Source organism: Penicillium longicatenatum (assembly GCF_028827895.1).
Source record: "Penicillium longicatenatum strain IBT 33135 chromosome Unknown contig_2_segment0_segment0, whole genome shotgun sequence".
NCBI classification, from domain to species: domain Eukaryota; kingdom Fungi; phylum Ascomycota; class Eurotiomycetes; order Eurotiales; family Aspergillaceae; genus Penicillium; species Penicillium longicatenatum.
This window is the reverse complement of record NW_026643120.1, coordinates 5,387,936-5,404,811: the sequence shown is the minus strand read 5'-3', so window position 1 is coordinate 5,404,811 and position 16,876 is coordinate 5,387,936. Positions and strand designations below refer to the sequence as shown.

Here is a 16,876-nt window from a genome sequence, read left to right as displayed (position 1 = left end):
CCCAAACTCATTAATACATGTATTGGAGGATTTGTGCATCTTTATGCTATATCGAAGAGACACATAATTAATCTCTCTTCTCCATCGCCATGATTGAATCCATATTATCAGGCAAGTCTTCACCACGGACGGTGTCTGTCAACAAGTTCAACTGTCCAACAAGCTGTTTCGTTCCGGCAAATAGTTGAGATAGGTTACTTTCCAGGGCCATCATAGTCATCTCCATAGACGCAATGGCCGAAAACAGCGGTTTGCTGAAGTTTTCAGGACGAAGAAGATTTGCATCAGGGGCAGCAGCAGTGAGCAGCACGGTAGGCAGGCGAAGTTTAGGCGCTCTAAGATAAAGAGGCAGTGGAACCCCGGACTTGATGGCGCCTGATAGTGTCGTGAGAAGGAATGTTACGTCATGGGACCTTGAGTCCAAGGAAGTCATGAGCCTTCTGATGTCTTCGACCCACGATTCCGAGGATGTTGGGCCGGTGAGATGGAATGAATCCGCGATTTCAACCAATGTTACGGAAAGTTGAAGTACACTGGGGATAAACTATATTAGGGCTTGCAGCAATTGAAATAAACAAGGAAAGAACGTACTTTCGCGCATGCTCGGCCAATTTATCGTAGGTGACCCTGGGGAATCTCCCCCCAGTGGTAGGTTCCCAGGCAAAGTACCAGGAGTGCTGTTTCATTGCCTGTAGCAGAACGATTTCCTTGGCAAGCACACGACTGCGTGCTTTCTCTAGGACTCTCCCGAGACTCTTCTTGTCGCTATGGTCTCCAGCCAGACCTTTGATTGGTATCGAGTTTGTCATATACACAGAGCTATAATAATGTGCGAGAAGATAAAGAAAAGATGCAAGATCTTGTCGGAAGCAAGTCTTGACTGTGGTCACAGACGGAAAACATGTAAAAATAAAAGCAACCCCGATACCACCCACAACAGCAGCCAGTCGATAAGGCGACAGCACGTACAGAGCGTGGTATTCTTGCCCGTTAGACTCGAAGAAGATGAGCCCGACTTTCTTTACCTGAAGTGGATTGGGTACGGGGGCTTTTCCTATGGTTCTGGCATATCATGTGATGGAAGTGCCGCCTGTTTTAGTTAACTGACTGAGTTAAGCAACCACTTAAAGATCTCGATTATTCAGCGAGTGATTGATGATTGGGTAAGTACATTTGTTGGCCTATCCTTTGGATTGAGATCAATAGTGACAATATTTTTTGATCTATTATTGTGACATGATCCCCGACATGTCCTTGCTTCCTTCCCAATATTCTAAGTCTCTTCTCGTGGGTTGGTTAACCGGTTCTTATATAAGGTTCAGATCAGGCTAGAAATACATGAAATGTGTAGCATACAGTACAGAATTCATTTAATGGTAGTCACCATACGTTTGAAATATCATCCTTGCTCGCAGACTTTGAATGACCACAAAAGACCCGTAAATTATCATCCTACCTACAGATCGGTCTCAATGGCGGTGGGATCCACGCCAACGGTAATGTATCCCACCATACCCTTGCTCAAATCATTACCATCAATGGGAACAACCGAGATCACAGGGCTGTAGCCACCATCCGTGTCTTCACTGAAAACACTGTCATTGGCATTGGTCGTGCGGTTAATCTCAGTATGAGATGCATAAGGCTCTAGAGCCATTATCTTCTTTTCGAGCTGCTCGTCGAAATAGATCTGACCAGTGCTAACCGTGTTACCATATGCCATGGTACCATTGCCGCGAATGGTCCAATCAGTGTGAACTTGGACGTGGATGTGAATCGCTCTTTCAATATAAAATCCTGGTGGAAATGTTAGCCTAAACGGCGGGCCGGTAAAATGACAGGGGAACCAACCGGGGAAAATAGTCTTCATCTCCATCATGCCATTGTGATCGGTCGGCCACATTCCACGCAACCATGTGGTATCATCGGTGTGGAGATCAGTGGTGCCAATGTCAAAGTCCGTGACGTTCAACTCGTTCAGCAATGTCTCGAAAGGCGTGTTGGGAGAAAGCCCAGTGAAGCTGGAGTAACTACCAGTGGCATTGCAATGCCAAAAGTCGACTAGAACCCCTTCCAATGGCTCACAGGTATTCATGTCTAGAACACCAACATCTAACCACAAAGGCACGCCAATTTGGTCTTCGGTCATATCTTGACGAAGTGTCTGGGATTGCGGCCAAATATAAGGGCCCTCAGTCACCTCAGGTGTCAACACGCAGGTGTCATTCTGGATAACATCGTAGTAGGGTGCTTCCGTCTGAACCTGAACGGTGGTGTTGTGGTCGTGGGATCGCTTGTTGATGCTTCTGTTCCAACGCTTCTCGTTAAATCGAGCAACATGTTCAGAGCATCGAGTAGATAAGTCGTGGCGCCGATCAACCTCTCGCTTTGAGATTCCGTGATGAGGGCCTGGATGGGCGAGAGCTACAGAAGCAAATCCGGCCAGGGCCACTAGCTTAGAACAGTGCATAATGAGAGGATACAAGAGAATTTTGGGTGTTTCTGTGCAATTCAAGACGGGGCCTGCTATGACAAGTATTTATGCGTCTGCAAATATTGTTAATTCAACACCTCTGGCTCGCTCATCCTATCTACAGCGATCTACATTTGCGTAAGCCTCTGGGGCATTCTGGCTTGGCATTTTATGATAGATCAATTATGTTAGTGCCTTTATCATCTTGATGAACATTAACTTGGAATAAATATGGAGACGCTTGGCGTCCCTAAGGTCTACGGATTTTAAGGTCCACCATAAACCCCGGGATTTCGGAATTACGAGGAATTGACGAATTCTTTTTGATTAACCTGATAGGCTTTTTCTTGTAGTTGGAGTAACAGGTTCCTCGGAGGTATTTAACGGTTCTGGTCGGGGATATACAGCGATTCCAAATTGGGAAATGTTTTAGTGAGTTTGATAGATGCGCACATGCACTTACCCCCGGACTTGCGAATCCCTTCCAAGGTTCTTTGGTTGTCATTTAGCAGAGTAATCTGAAAAGACATACCTACTGTATATTGGCTAACTCGGCAGTCTCCCAATGTACCTGGTGAGATGTTATTACGCGGCCGGCACTTGGCAATTCCATAGTGATGCCGATCCCTAACTATGTACCGAGTCCAATTTTCGGGGCCTGTGGGGCAAAGACTGGATATCACAACCTCTTGCGTCATGGTAATTTCAAACCCCCTACAGTACTTTGTGAATTGTGGATATGTCTGACTCGAATGTACATACAAAACCATGTATGACGCTGAAGAATCCCGAGTCAGGCTAAACATCTACATGTTCGAGGGTATCATTATGGGTTGCCCTTGTATATTGGGCTAATTGGATTGATCGCGGTTGGTCTATTTGACGGTGTCTGAGTATGGTATAAATCAACTTGAACGGTAAATTAGTCGAGGAGGAGAAGTGAGACACGTTCAAGGTTGTGCAGCAATACCAACTCAGTAGTGACTAGATAAAGCGTCTTGTAGGAAGCAGGGTTAATTGGACTTTTCTCAAGCCAGGCTCCACCATAGGCCCTTACCGTCAAAGGAAACCCCAGATGTGGAGGGCTTTTAGGCCCTTGGTTAACCTGGGGAGATCCGCAACGCGCATAGGGGAATTCTCACATCCTAGTAACCATTCAAAGACTGGGTTTCAGTCGAAATAATCTATACATCAGAAACAACAAGTCTAATCAAAATTAAAAAGATGAGGGCCTGTTTTGATACTGACCGAAAATCTTATTAATTTAGCAAAAATCGACGGCTGGCGGATTCGAACCGCCGCCTCCGAAGAGAATTGATTTCTAGTCAATCGCCTTAGACCACTCGGCCAAACCGCCTTTGATGAAGATTTGCAAGATATAATGCTATCAGAGCAAGCAGCAGGGCTGTATCATAAGCGACCAAAGTCACGTTGCAAAAGTTTGAATTGAATATTTTCCACCGCTTACGATATTTGGCCATCCATCATACGGCTATTTGTCGCGCTTTGGTACGACACGTGTTTGAGCGCTTGTTGTCTTTGAATTACACTATTTAGAGGCTATTTCGGTGCTTAGATGCCTCCAATTCGCACCTCTGACCATCCTTCACCCCCCGGTGAGAATGCCCCTGAAGGTGTAACTCAAAATGACCCACCACGCCGCCGTCGGGAGCTAGATGCAATTACTCGGACTAGAATCTGTACTCTCAGGACTACAGCCGGATGGACCTACAAACAGATTCAAAAAGAATTTCCTCAAATTCCACATTCAACACTCGTTTCTACTGTTCATAAGGAAAACAAGCGAGTCCAAAATGCAACGTGTCCGCGATCTGGTCCACCGCCTAAGCTCAACGAAGAGGATAAAACTAAGCTTCTAGAAGCTGTCGACAAGAATCCCAATATTAGCAACGAGGAACTTCTCGCACTAGTCGATCATAAGGTTAAACGACAGTCGATTTGGCGTGTTCTTCGCGAAAATAGAAAGCAGAAGAGGTTTGTCACTCATTCCGCCCAACTACACATCAATAAAACATTCCAGTTTCATCGTACGTTAACAGACATGAATGTAATCAGACTCGGGTTCAACCAATACTCTTCTAAATGAGACGTAAAGCTCAAAACGGCTGGTCGTTCAAATTCTCCTCTGGTCGAGCTTTTTGACGATACTCGTTTCGTTTGGGCTCTCTTTCCAGGTCCCCAAATGCCTCCGAATTTTGATGTAGCCGCTACAAGATCCCATCCTTCCTAGTTGTCAAATCACAATTAAGAAAGGCCAATTTGCCCTAGTGAAACTTATTAAGGATCAAGGCTGCATAATTCTTGGGGTATTCAATATAATTTCGGCATTCCGATCATACTATCTTGTTACTTTGAGAAGAAGAGAAAAAGATGGAAGGTGAATAACTGAATGGATACCTACAGACACAGTACTATATTATACTATTAGGTCTGGGCAAGTGGGCGGTTTTACGCTGGTCTCACTATACCGCTTTGGGTTTAGCTTCTAATGTATGAACCCTGTGGGCCTCCTTCCTGACCAAAAAGCCCTAGATTTCAAAACAATCTTGGGGATTAGATTCATACTGGAATTAATAAAAAAAGATACACCGACGGCTGGCGGATTTGAACCGCCGCCTCCGAAGAGAATTGATTTCTAGTCAATCGCCTTAGACCACTCGGCCAAACCGCCTGTTGGATGAAAAGCAGCCGAGATTGTGCGTCTGTGAACGTGGCAATAGGATTTGCTGCAATTTCTAAGCCATTGGCTTGAGTGTCTACGACATTCAACTGCCAGATCCTACAAGTACCTAGCCCTTATCACAGATATTTAGAGCAGGAATCAATCACCTCAAGGTGTTCTGTCGATGCAACTCTATCATTATGAGGAAATCCTCTGCCTAGATGAGATGCTTCTAACAGGCGCAAAAAAAAGTTTTCTTAGGGGGATTCTGAGTAGATGAGCTGCAGAGCCCGAAAATCGCGTTGGTAAATGCAAAATTCAATGGGTTTAGCAAAAAACCGACGGCTGGCGGATTCGAACCGCCGCCTCCGAAGAGAATTGATTTCTAGTCAATCGCCTTAGACCACTCGGCCAAACCGCCTTTTGAATAAAAGACTTTTCAGTATTGACAATATAAGGTAAAACGTCTTGAAGCACTACACTCGTAACATCCGGTTGCCGCATCCTCTGGTGGAAAATACTCCTAAAGGCAAACTCCCGTAATAGGAAATTTATGATGAATAGTTCCTCTAGTTCGAAGCTCAGTGTTATTACTATAGTCGTTCAACCTAAAACAGGTGGCATTATAAGTGTGAATCTAAATGAAAACGTCTAGTGCTTTTGGACTTGAAAGTAGGTGTACTTAGTTGTGGTCCACGACAAAATATATTTCCTTCATATCCCCGCCGGTCTCATAGATGACCTTCAAAAGCAAGCCCATCTACGTATTATAGGTTTGTATAGCCATTTTACTAACTGAATGATTGATCCCAAGCTCTGTTAGACCTCGTGTGTCGCTGCCCCTTTCATTCCTCGTCCACCCAGTCCACCTTGTGTTCTAGATGACATGATTCTGGCCAAGACGATATTATTATGCATGAACGGGAGTTGCTTGCCCTCTTACACTCTACCATGGCTGCAAGCCCTTCAAAGCGATCCTAAGAAGTGGCTCTTAGGGTGGATTTGGACTGCCCCGGAAAGCTGTTGACATGTCGGGAACTGAAAAGTGTCCCTTAAGTGCGAAAAGAAGATATGTGGAGCTCAGTAGATGTGTACAAATTCCTAGAGCCACTCCAATTGCCCCACTAAGTCTTCTAAACACCTTAAGATCATACATGGATTCCAAAGTTAGTACTGTAGCGTTTTTTTTACAGTTGGCCTGTTACTCTGTTATGATTATGGATTATCTAACCAATACTCGAAATTATCTTCATCCAATAGGCGGTTTGGCCGAGTGGTCTAAGGCGATTGACTAGAAATCAATTCTCTTCGGAGGCGGCGGTTCGAATCCGCCAGCCGTCGATTTTTGCTACCTTCATGGTGTGTGAATGTTTATATTTTGCTATATCATAATGCTCTGACAATTTCCTATTCTTTTTGCCCAAGTGTATGCAGCTCATAGCTTAAACCAAGTCTAGGCTTCTAGGCTCATATCCTTCACGGCAGGTGGCAATTCACGTCTTAATTAACTCCCATAGTTTGTTTAGCCATTCCATGACTATTCTATTATTGTATGCCAAAGTCCAGACTCAAAGGCGTAGCTATTCAAGCAATATCACTGTTTCAATGATACGCGACGTTCATCTTTCTAACATAGAATAGTAAACTAGTGCTGTGGTCTATCATCGGATGGCGGTTGGGAAGCACCCGTAGCACCATGTGGCTTGAATGCGGCGAACTGCTCAAACTATTTTCAGAAATCTAAAAGTTAGAGTTCAAACCCCAAGTATGGTTTCATTAAGGCTGTCGAAATACAAAAATTCTACTTTTCTGCGTATTCACGACAATCATACGGTCGACAAGTATATACAAAGACCAGGCCGGGTGGGCCTGCGGAGGTGCTGCGGAGCACGGCAGATCAAATTCTCCAACTCCAATTCCTCAACTTCCCCCATTCAAATCCCGCGCTTCAACCCTCCTCGACCAGCAGAGCAGATATATTTCAAGGTTACTCTTTGATTCAGGGACTATTTACCCATGCTTCGCCAAATATTTGCAGCCGCCCCGTCGGCGCGACTCGCGAGCCCGATCTCGACCGCAGCCTCCAAGACCCAAATCAGCCAACAACCGACATGGCGTCTTATTGTACGATAGATTATCCAATATTACTCTTCATTCGCCTGAACAAAGAAAGCTAATCAATGCGCTACTTAGAAACCCTCCTCAATCTCCTGCAGCCACCGCCGATTCACCACCACATCCCCAGCCCGCTTCACCACCTCCGCAATCCTGAACTACTCCTCTCCCTTCCGCCTCTCCACCGACAAACACGCAACTCTCTCTGAATTCCCAGAAGATGATCCCTACAGTCAGTACCCGCCTAAGCGACAATGGCCCCCAGACATGTCGAAGCTCTCGCCAAAGCACCAGTTCCGACTCGAGCGTAAATACCGCCGGCGTGCGGCGCTGAAGTATGCGCGGCCAAAGTTCATCAAGATGGTCACTTTGGCTCAGTGGATTATCATTGGATGTATGTTCTGTGAAAATGTGACTCTGGACTAATCTTGGTTACTGACGTGGTGGTTCTAGTTGTTGCTGTCTACGCGATCCTGTTTATGAATTGGGATACCAAGGGCACGCCGTTTGATGGGGTAAGTGCTTCTACTTTTTCACCCTTGTCCCATAGAAATATAGGAAGGCGATGTTGAGCTTTGAACTAACCACGCGTTCTTGATTTAGATTCGAGAGAGCTTCTTCTCTGGAATCCAGGCGATATTCACTAGCCCCCCGCCTCGCGGTCCGGGGAAGAGTTCAGACGAGAAGAATTGAATGGGCGGTTAAAGCGGTGGAGGATGCTCATATCTGTATATGGTCGATTCTCCGTATATTATTGTACAATACTATTTCGTCGCATAAAAATACATCACTATCACAATTCTGCTCTCAATCATGAGGCAACATATTGAGCCTCTGCTTGCTGGTCCCCTAAACCAGCTCGCGATTCACTTGGAGTTCGCTGGTGAATTATTTGCTCATTGCCACCCTGGTCCTGTGGTTGGCTTTGTTGATCTTGTTGGTTGTCCTGTGTTTGTATTTGTTCTGATTGAGGTTGCCTCAACCTTATCAAACAGACATTAGATCTCTATCCAGTGCATTGTAGGAGAACAACAACCATACATCTGACTCCGTGGACTCTCAACAGATTTATCCTTCCGAGGCCGTCCAGATCTTGGTCGTGATTGATTGTTGACGCGCTTCTTTTGTGATCGACAAGTAGACTTGATCGTCGAGAGCGGGATATCTGGATATGCTTTGTGGATGCGGCCATAAGACCACTGAGCTGTGTTTCGGAGTTCACAAATCCGAGTCCGCATGTATGGATCAAGTTCTTTACGCTTGCGAGAACTCATAGTAGCAGTGGTGAAAGGAAACCTAGATAATGGTGGTCTTTATCATGAGCGCGTCAAGATACGGATGTTCTGGGGCGGTGTGGGGATTCATAATTTGCTGGTGCCACAGTATTTATCCCAGTATATAGCATAGTAGAACAATAATTTGTTAGGAATTTATACTGCGGTTGGATGGGCAAAATTCTAGTATTAATCCAATGACGTGTCATCAATTCTCATTTCTGTCATCGATTGTCATGAGCATATCCGTTCGAAACTATACAACTCCAAACAACACCACAAATGCCAACGCCTGAGAACCAAAGAAAAAAAAAAAAATCTCAAAGAGACCTCAACAGGGCTAATTTGAGCCAGCACCTAGGAGTACTGGTACAAACTCCTCTGTAAATGAACCGTAACGCCAAGTCATGAAACGTCGAAATGGATAGACATGTTGAAAAGGGGGAGAGAAGACATAGGAGTGAAAAGAAATTAGAAAGCCAACAAGGAGCTTGCATGCTTGCTTGATTAGAGCCAGCTGCGTAGATCACTCGAAGGTGTCAATGGGCTATGGGCAGCATGGTTATCCGGGAGATTGAGAGGTAGATTCAGCGCCAGCTCCAGCTTTGGTGGCTGCTCATCAATCAGACCCTTCTTGGGGCTGCCAGGTGCAGGCTTTTTGGGCGACTTAGTAGGAGAGCCAGGCTCCCCAGAGCGAGGAGGTCCCTCACGAACCAATGTGTATGGCCAGCCATCCTCCACTGCCGCGGCAACCCAAGTGCGTAGACATTCATGGACAGAAGAGTAGAACTTCTCCTTGCACGTACGCATGGTACCACCCATGACCTTCTCAAACCCGGAGGCTCGAAGCTCAGTGCGGAGCTGATTGCGCTGATCAACCGTAGGGAGGGAGGCAATAAGGCCGTTGAGAAGATCGAGGTGGGCGGCCAAATAGTTCGTGGCATCCCACTCAACTCCACCCACATACGGAGCTGCGGGAACAGGTGGCCGAGGTGGAGGAAAGTGTCGCTGGGAGAAAGGGCGACTGTCCACTGGACGTTTTTCAGTGAAAGGATCGTCCGACTTGGGGTCTGCCTTTGGCAGTGGAATCACGTTCAGATGGTGCAGGAAGATCCAGAAGACTTCTTTCGTGACATTTGTGACTTCTTTGCACCACACGCGGTATGGTCGAGATTGGTATATATTGGCAATGAAAGATACCTGCTGGTTGCCATCAGCTGGTGACGGGTCACGCAGGTAGCCCAGAAGTCGCTCAGCACGCTTGACTGGTAACTCGCCAGGTGAAGTCGTGGAGAGTTGAGTGAAGAGGAGATTGATGATGATCCCTCGAGTTGTGAACTCGCTGGGACCCTTCTTCTCCTCGTCAAATAACATCTTCAACAAGGCAGGGAAGAGTTCAGCCTCGATGCTCGTGAGGTGTGCGAGAGCGATGGAGGTCGTGCAAAGACCTTTGAGGCAAAGCAGAGCTTCGTGGAGAAGAGTATCCTCATGATCCTCCCTAATGGAAAATTAGCTGGAAGTCTTTGAATTCGACTAAAGAAAACACTGCATACCGCCACTCCATCTTCATAATGCGGTAGATGAGCTGTACAATTTCATCCATTCCGCCTTCGGTAATGAACCCGTTGACCCAGCTTACTGTTTCATTGCGAAGCAGGAGACGTAGTTTATGCAGCTTGCCCACTTCAATTATCTCCGGTTTTTGGATCTCTCTCAGATAGTGCACAAAGTCTGATGGGTCAGCGGCGGTGTCTACGACAGCTGCCTCGGAGAGAGTCGCAGTCGAGCCACCTGGATGAAGAGTTGTGTAAACACCCACGGGTTGGGAAAGATCCACCGATCGCGGTCGAGCAAAAGTTCCACTCTCTGGGCGGGCCTTCTTGCCGGGAGACGAAGAGCCCCTGCCGAATGTGAAGCCACGGCTTCTAGACCGCGACCGGGAACCCTTGCGATCCTGAGATTTTTGGTCATCTTTGGCCTCCTTTCCACGTCCGCGGCGACTGTCAGAGGTACCAGCGCTGTTGGGGGCACCATTCTCCGTTCGGTCCTTCTGGATAAAGTCAACTTTGATATTGGTGTCAAGGGAGCGCATCTTGTCTCGCATATTATGGGGGATATTCCTCGCATCCTGAAAAGCATTAATTTGAGAATCATTCCAAGCACTGTAAGTCAACAAACATACCAATAATTTTTCAAACTCGCTTTCGACATCCTTGGAGTCGAGATGTCGGTGAACATCGGCATCTTTGTCTTTGGCATTGAACGCCGAAATTGCAGCCTGCACACGCGATAATCTCTTGGGGTTTGCATCCTTCTCGGGAGACTTAGGTGCCGGAGGCTCAGGTGCCGACATTTTCCTGGCTCTCTCCAGACCGTGACCCTTAGACGAGGCACTATCCACTCGGTCAATCGCGTTGCCATCATTCGTGGGCATGCGCTGCAAAGATCCCAGCACATCCTTCGCCTTCTTGTTGGCCGCAAAGTTCTCTGACTTGGGCCGCGGTTTGCTCTCGCTTGCTCTGGTCAGGGATGGTTGGTGATAATCATAAAAGTTTCGTTGCTGAGCGGGGCTGTAGCCCTTAGGTGTGTAGAGGGAAAGCTCGTCCGCGACACTCCGGTGCCGGTCTGCTGTTGAGTTCTGTTGGGACTGATTTGCCTGTTGCTGATACGATGGAACCGACTCTTGGGACCAGACTGGCGATGGCATACTGTCAACCAGATCAGTTGGGCTGCGGTTCTCTTTGTCGCGGCTCTGCTTTGAACCATCCTTGCGGCCCCGCTGTGATCGTTTCAGAATAGCTGAAAGACTGTTGTTCGATTTAGCCTTCTTGGGTTGCATTTCGTCGGATACTTCGGGCTCCTCGGATCTTCCATCCTTTCGCTCCATGTAGCTTCTCAGCGACTTCAGGGAGACGGCACTCTTCGTCTTCTTATGCAGGGCTCCTTTACCCTCCTTGTTACCGAACTTGGTGGTTGGAACGTGGCTATCTCCGGTATCGCGGTTTGGGATGATCTCGCCGAGTGGCAGATGACCGGGGGCGGAGGTAGGCTGCTGGGTCCATGGGAAGGGAACGGGATCGGATGATTGAATCGGAGGAAGCTGGGGCGGCATGGCATCGTCTGCGGACTGATTTCTCTTATGTTTTGACGAAAGCATGGCCCGGAAAACGGACGATTTGGGAGCACGGTGGGCATCCTCGAAAATCTGAGGACCGGAAGTAGAAGGAGCCATTGGTATCACCGTTGACCAGCAACTGTGGCATGTTAGAATATGGACCAGCCATCTCGAGGACGCGGGAAGCGACAGCGGTCAACTCACGGGGATGTTCTCAATGCAACAACAATAAACAAAAATCAAATCACGCCAAAATGAAACACCAAAGCGCAAACGGGTCTTCAAGATACCCAAGTCGAAAGGAAGCGCAATGCAGAATAAAAGGACAAATGCAGGCTTGAGAAGGATAAAAAACAAAGCCGGGCAGCCGGGGAATTTGAGTGTCTTGCTACCAACGGCCACATCGAGGATCAGATCCCCACTTTGATTTGGGTCCTAATGACTAGTACAGTGAGGCGATCCTTGGGGTTGGTTGGATGGCGGGTGGAGGAGTAAACAACGTGCGGCCTTAGTTGCACCGGGCAACGGGCGTTGGCGGTGTACCCAAGTCGTGGACATGTCACTCTGCATATCTGCATCTCTGCATGGTCTGTTTGGGTTGGCAGGGTTTCTATGGTTTCGATCCCCCTCATTTCCCTTTCTAGGGCTCTTGAAGTGTCCTTGCAGATGGTTTGCTTATGGAGGGGCTCTAGATTCTGTGTCTTAAAGACAAATATTCTAGCGTGAACTACTACTCCCTTGACGATATATGAAGCCACACCTAGGGAGCATCTGGCAGAATATTCAGAGGTCCATGAACTATTTATTCCCTGCGCCTCTGAAACACCTAGGCATAGAGCAGCCCAATTTTCGCGTCATATGACGGGACCACAATATAAGCGCAATGGCAGCTCGCGTGCGCGCCCTTTAACCTTGGAAGTTGACATCATATGCCGTTATCGCAGTCCTGTTTACAACATTCTGACGGTACCACTCCACGATTGAAGGAAAGGCCCTCTTTTCTATCACGGAAGATCCCTCATTGTTTGATACGCTGCATTTGACAGTCTTGTTATAACCTCGGGGGGGGAATCGAAATCTGGATTCGTTTCCCCGCGGGTGGAAACGCGCGATCCACTGCCGTTTGCGAACGCGGGGCATTATGTGTACACTTCTAATAACAGAACGCTCTCGGCCAGATATGGGTCCCTATTGAAATTCTTCTGCTCATCAAAATTAAATTGAGACATGCTTAAGGCAGCATTGTTCTTTCGCGTTTTCCCTTACGTATTGGTTTACACGGTGAGGATTCGGATGGTCTGGGCAGGACCCGCCACTTTTAGACTCATTGGTTCGCAGCGGGAACCACACGACGTCGTCAAAAAGTCGGGCAGTTTCGGACTCTCCAAAGGTACCTGCTCGGTTGGATATATACGCCTTTCCCCCGATTAGCTCCCGATTCTGCAAGGACTCTATTCAATCTGCTCGCCCACAAAGTCAGTTGTCCATATTTAGCCATGAATTGCCCCTCGCGTACCGATGACACTCTTCAGCATCCGGGCTGGAACCAGAGTCCGCCACCATTCAGTCCCGATATCACCACGCGGAATGACTTCAATGGTATCGCCAATTCTCGTGTGCACCGCAAGAATGCCACCGGCACTGGCACTGCAATAGGAGACGACACATTGTGCATTGACACGCAACCGATCAGTCGGCAAGACTCAGATCCCGGGACGGAAAAAGTCCCGGACGGTGAGGTGACTGCGGCCTCGGGGTGCAAAACACCCACGAGAGCCAGCGGATCACCTCGCCGTCCTTTCAAAGATTATATCTCTTCTAATGCCCTCCACTGTGCTCGCAGTCTGGTCAAGTTTAGCCGTTTCATCGGACCTGGTTTCCTGATTGCTGTTGCCTATATCGATCCGGGCAACTACTCCACCGACGTTGCTGCCGGTGCACAATACAAATATGCATTGCTCTTCATTGTGCTTCTCTCCAATCTTTTTGCCATACTCTTGCAATCGCTCTGCATCAAGCTTGGTTCCGTGACTGGTCTAAACCTGGCGGAGAATTGTCGGGAACATCTCCCTCGGTGGTTGGTCTACATCCTCTATGGCCTTTCTGAAGCCGCGATTGTCGCTACTGATATTGCAGAGGTACATATCCTATCCCATAAATGATTGTCATTTGAAACTTTACTTACAGATGAAACAGGTGGTTGGGTCAGCAATTGCCTTGAATCTACTCCTAAAAATTCCCCTCGTAGCGGGTTGCGCTATCACCTTGGTGGATGTCTTCTTCCTGCTACTCTTCTGGCGCCCCAATGGTTCCATGTGGGGACTACGCTTGTTCGAGTTCTTCGTCATGGGACTGGTCCTGGCGGTGGTCGTTTGCTTCTGTATCCAGCTTTCTCTCATCGAGGACCAATCCGTTGGGGAGGTTTTCCGCGGGTACCTCCCTTCATCTGCCATCGTACAATCGGAAGGGTAAGTGTCAAAGAACCGTTCTAACACAAGAGAATGACCTAACCTTGTATTCTAGTCTTTACCAGAGTTGTGGTATCCTCGGTGCCACTGTCATGCCCCACTCCCTCTTCCTGGGTAGCGGTGTAGTTCAGTCTCGCCTGAAAGACTTTGATGTTACCGCTGGGTATGTGGAGTCAACTGTCCCTCTGGGAAGCAACGGCGGTGAAGTGGAGTACCGACCAACCATCCACGCTATCCGAGGTTGCATGAAGTACTCGATCATCGAGCTGTCGCTGTCTCTATTTACCTTCGCTCTCTTCGTCAATAGCGCTATTCTCATCGTGGCCGGTGCATCCCTTTACGATGTTCCCGGCGGTGCTTCCGCTGACCTCTTCGGTATCCATAAGCTTCTTTCTTCGTCCATCTCCCCCGCTGCTGGTCTTATCTTTGCTTTGGCACTACTATTGTCTGGTATCTCTGCTGGAATTGTCTGCACCATGGCTGGGCAGATGGTGAGTGAAGGAATGCTCAACTGGAGTATTCGACCATGGCTTCGCAGGGTCATAACTCGCTCTATCAGTATCATCCCCAGTATCATCATCGCAGCCGCTGTTGGAAAGGACGGATTGGATAAGACCTTGAATGCCAGCCAAGTTGTTCTTAGCGTCATTTTGCCATTTGTGTCCGCGCCACTCATTTGGTTCACATGCTTTAATCGCTACATGAGTGTCCCCGTTGAGCAATCCAGGGAAACCGATGGCGAGACTGAGGTTGCGCAAGTCTCGATGCGGAACAACCTATTCACCTCCGTGATTGCCGTCCTGGTCTGGTTGCTCATCGCCGTCATGAATGTCGCCCTACTTGTTTTGATCGGAATGGGCAAAGCATGATCTACATATTGTATTGCAAGCGTTTACTATACCCCATACATAGATAGCTTTGCCAGCTCATTTTTACTGCATGGAAGAAGCGAATAGATAAAATCAAACATTTTGAACGCTAAAAATGATCATGGTAATCGCATAGTGTCAAACATATCCTTGGAGCCGAAACGGACGTCTTCACTGCTCTATAAAATCCCAATCCAACTCCATCACCCAAGACCTTGGACCTATGAACTAAAGAACCAGGTAATCCAGCTAGAATTGTTGGATGAGGTTATCCAAGACCGCCAGCAGCCTCTTTGACTTTGGCCTGCTCTGGTGGCTCATCAATAAATTGTGGTGGCGCAACTTCATCCTGTAAGAAGCTTGGCATCGCATTCTCACCCATCTCTGTCTCAAACATCGACTCCTCCCCAAGCGCCTCCAGCTCGGCATCCAAATCTGCCTCATCGACTTCCTCGGGCAGATCATACGCCCGAGATATACTCTCCTGGATCTCATTGCCAACCTCCATCAAATCCGCCATCTCGTCCTGCATACGCTCGATCTGGTCGATGTCCACCTTGCCATACTGCTTCTTTAGCTCCTTGGTCGTTGTCTTCATGGCGTCGACAGTGGTCATCACGTTCTTCAAGTTGTCCTGCATCATGCCTGCTTGCTCCATGTTCCATGATTGTTGGGAGAGCTGGTCCCGCTGTCCCTCGTATTGCTTGCGGCGCTGCAGCACCTTCAAGGCTTTCTGGCGGAGAGCATTTTTGCCGGGCCCGTCACGCATTTTGGAGAGTTTGGCTTGGTATGTTGCGAGTTCGGAATTAAGTGCGGAGAGCTTTACATCGATGCTGGCGACGCGGTCGTCTACCTGAGTGTGGGTAATTTGTTAGCTGGTTAGATAAGGTGTTGGGACTAGAACTCACCTTGCTGATTGCACCGTCTAGAGTGGGCTTGGGAGCCGCGCTCTTGGTGCCAAATAGGCGATTCATTGTGACCGACTGAGATCAAGCTCAAGGGAGGGGTAGGAGGGGCGGTTGGATGGATGAATGTTTATATGTTCCCGCTCACCAGCCTCCCGATCTGGCGATAGTCAGCTCTTTATTGGAGCGAGATGCGCAAAATTGCCGGGTTGATGTGCAATGAGTAAATAGGTAGCACTCAAAACGATCGGCCACGTTCACAGGCACCGATAATGATAATGCGGAGGGCCCGACGTCAGATTAATGCCTTAGTGCCTGGGGCATTAACTACACGTGACTAACAGCATTATAAAGTTGGGATGAAGTAGTCGTACATGAACGACCTATATTACTGATGATATACGAAGTGTATTATGACCATGGATCTAGTATATCCACCTGACATGTATGAAATTATCAGATGGTGGTCATCCGGTGTCCAACTTGGGAGTAGATTGGGCAGCGGGACGTACTGGGTATCTCGCCCCACGCCAGATCTAGCGAGAACGGGAGGTACGCGGTACTCACACGCCTAGGCCATTCAGTTTCAGATGATCTCGAGATCGATAACTGATCAAAATTAGCCCAACGAGTTAGAGGTCCCACATGAACAGGTCTTAATAGCTGACTATATGCAACTATTAAAATTCTCCGGACTTGGATTAAGCGCACGAGGTGACGCCTCCGACTCTGCAGGGCCCGGATGTGGCCTTAAGATTTCTACCACAATCCGATGCCAAGGGGACATCGTAGTCCCCCATTTCTAGAGATTCCAATCAAAATTTCTTGTTATCTTTAGGATAGGACCTTTAGAAACCACTCATATAACTTTTAGAGATTTTGTATGAGAGTTTAATGAATTTTAATGGCTCTAGTCGTAGATATAACGTTGCTTATCTGCCACTGGTCGGGGCTACGATCCCCGCGCAGATGAT

General features: G+C 47.8%; 6 protein-coding genes across 6 annotated transcripts; 2 read left to right on the top strand and 4 right to left on the bottom strand.

The window, feature by feature from the left end:
- Nucleotides 1-67: 67 nt before the first annotated feature.
- On the bottom strand, nt 68-809 carry N7484_004526 (uncharacterized protein; the record flags this gene model as incomplete). Its single annotated transcript, XM_057114946.1, has 2 exons — nt 68-533; nt 592-809. The coding sequence occupies 2 exons, from the start codon at nt 807-809 to the stop codon at nt 68-70; spliced, it is 684 nt and encodes a 227-aa protein (XP_056975086.1).
- A 647-nt stretch (nt 810-1,456) lies between these two features.
- Nucleotides 1,457-2,470, bottom strand: N7484_004525 (intradiol ring-cleavage dioxygenase; the record flags this gene model as incomplete). The annotated part of the gene is made up of 1 exon (XM_057114945.1): nt 1,457-2,470. The coding sequence occupies one exon, from the start codon at nt 2,468-2,470 to the stop codon at nt 1,457-1,459; it is 1,014 nt and encodes a 337-aa protein (XP_056975085.1).
- Nucleotides 2,471-7,172: 4,702 nt separating this feature from the next.
- N7484_004524 (uncharacterized protein) lies at nt 7,173-7,964 on the top strand (the record flags this gene model as incomplete). The annotated part of the gene is made up of 4 exons (XM_057114944.1): nt 7,173-7,280; nt 7,350-7,665; nt 7,725-7,786; nt 7,875-7,964. The coding sequence occupies 4 exons, from the start codon at nt 7,173-7,175 to the stop codon at nt 7,962-7,964; spliced, it is 576 nt and encodes a 191-aa protein (XP_056975084.1).
- Nucleotides 7,965-9,052: 1,088 nt separating this feature from the next.
- On the bottom strand, nt 9,053-11,777 carry N7484_004523 (uncharacterized protein; the record flags this gene model as incomplete). The annotated part of the gene is made up of 3 exons (XM_057114943.1): nt 9,053-10,043; nt 10,099-10,673; nt 10,728-11,777. The coding sequence occupies 3 exons, from the start codon at nt 11,775-11,777 to the stop codon at nt 9,053-9,055; spliced, it is 2,616 nt and encodes an 871-aa protein (XP_056975083.1).
- A 1,379-nt stretch (nt 11,778-13,156) lies between these two features.
- Nucleotides 13,157-14,997, top strand: N7484_004522 (NRAMP family metal ion transporter; the record flags this gene model as incomplete). The annotated part of the gene is made up of 3 exons (XM_057114942.1): nt 13,157-13,798; nt 13,857-14,128; nt 14,184-14,997. The coding sequence occupies 3 exons, from the start codon at nt 13,157-13,159 to the stop codon at nt 14,995-14,997; spliced, it is 1,728 nt and encodes a 575-aa protein (XP_056975082.1).
- Nucleotides 14,998-15,265: 268 nt separating this feature from the next.
- Nucleotides 15,266-15,971, bottom strand: N7484_004521 (putative SNF7 family protein (Cta1); the record flags this gene model as incomplete). The annotated part of the gene is made up of 2 exons (XM_057114941.1): nt 15,266-15,850; nt 15,906-15,971. The coding sequence occupies 2 exons, from the start codon at nt 15,969-15,971 to the stop codon at nt 15,266-15,268; spliced, it is 651 nt and encodes a 216-aa protein (XP_056975081.1).
- Nucleotides 15,972-16,876: the final 905 nt, after the last annotated feature.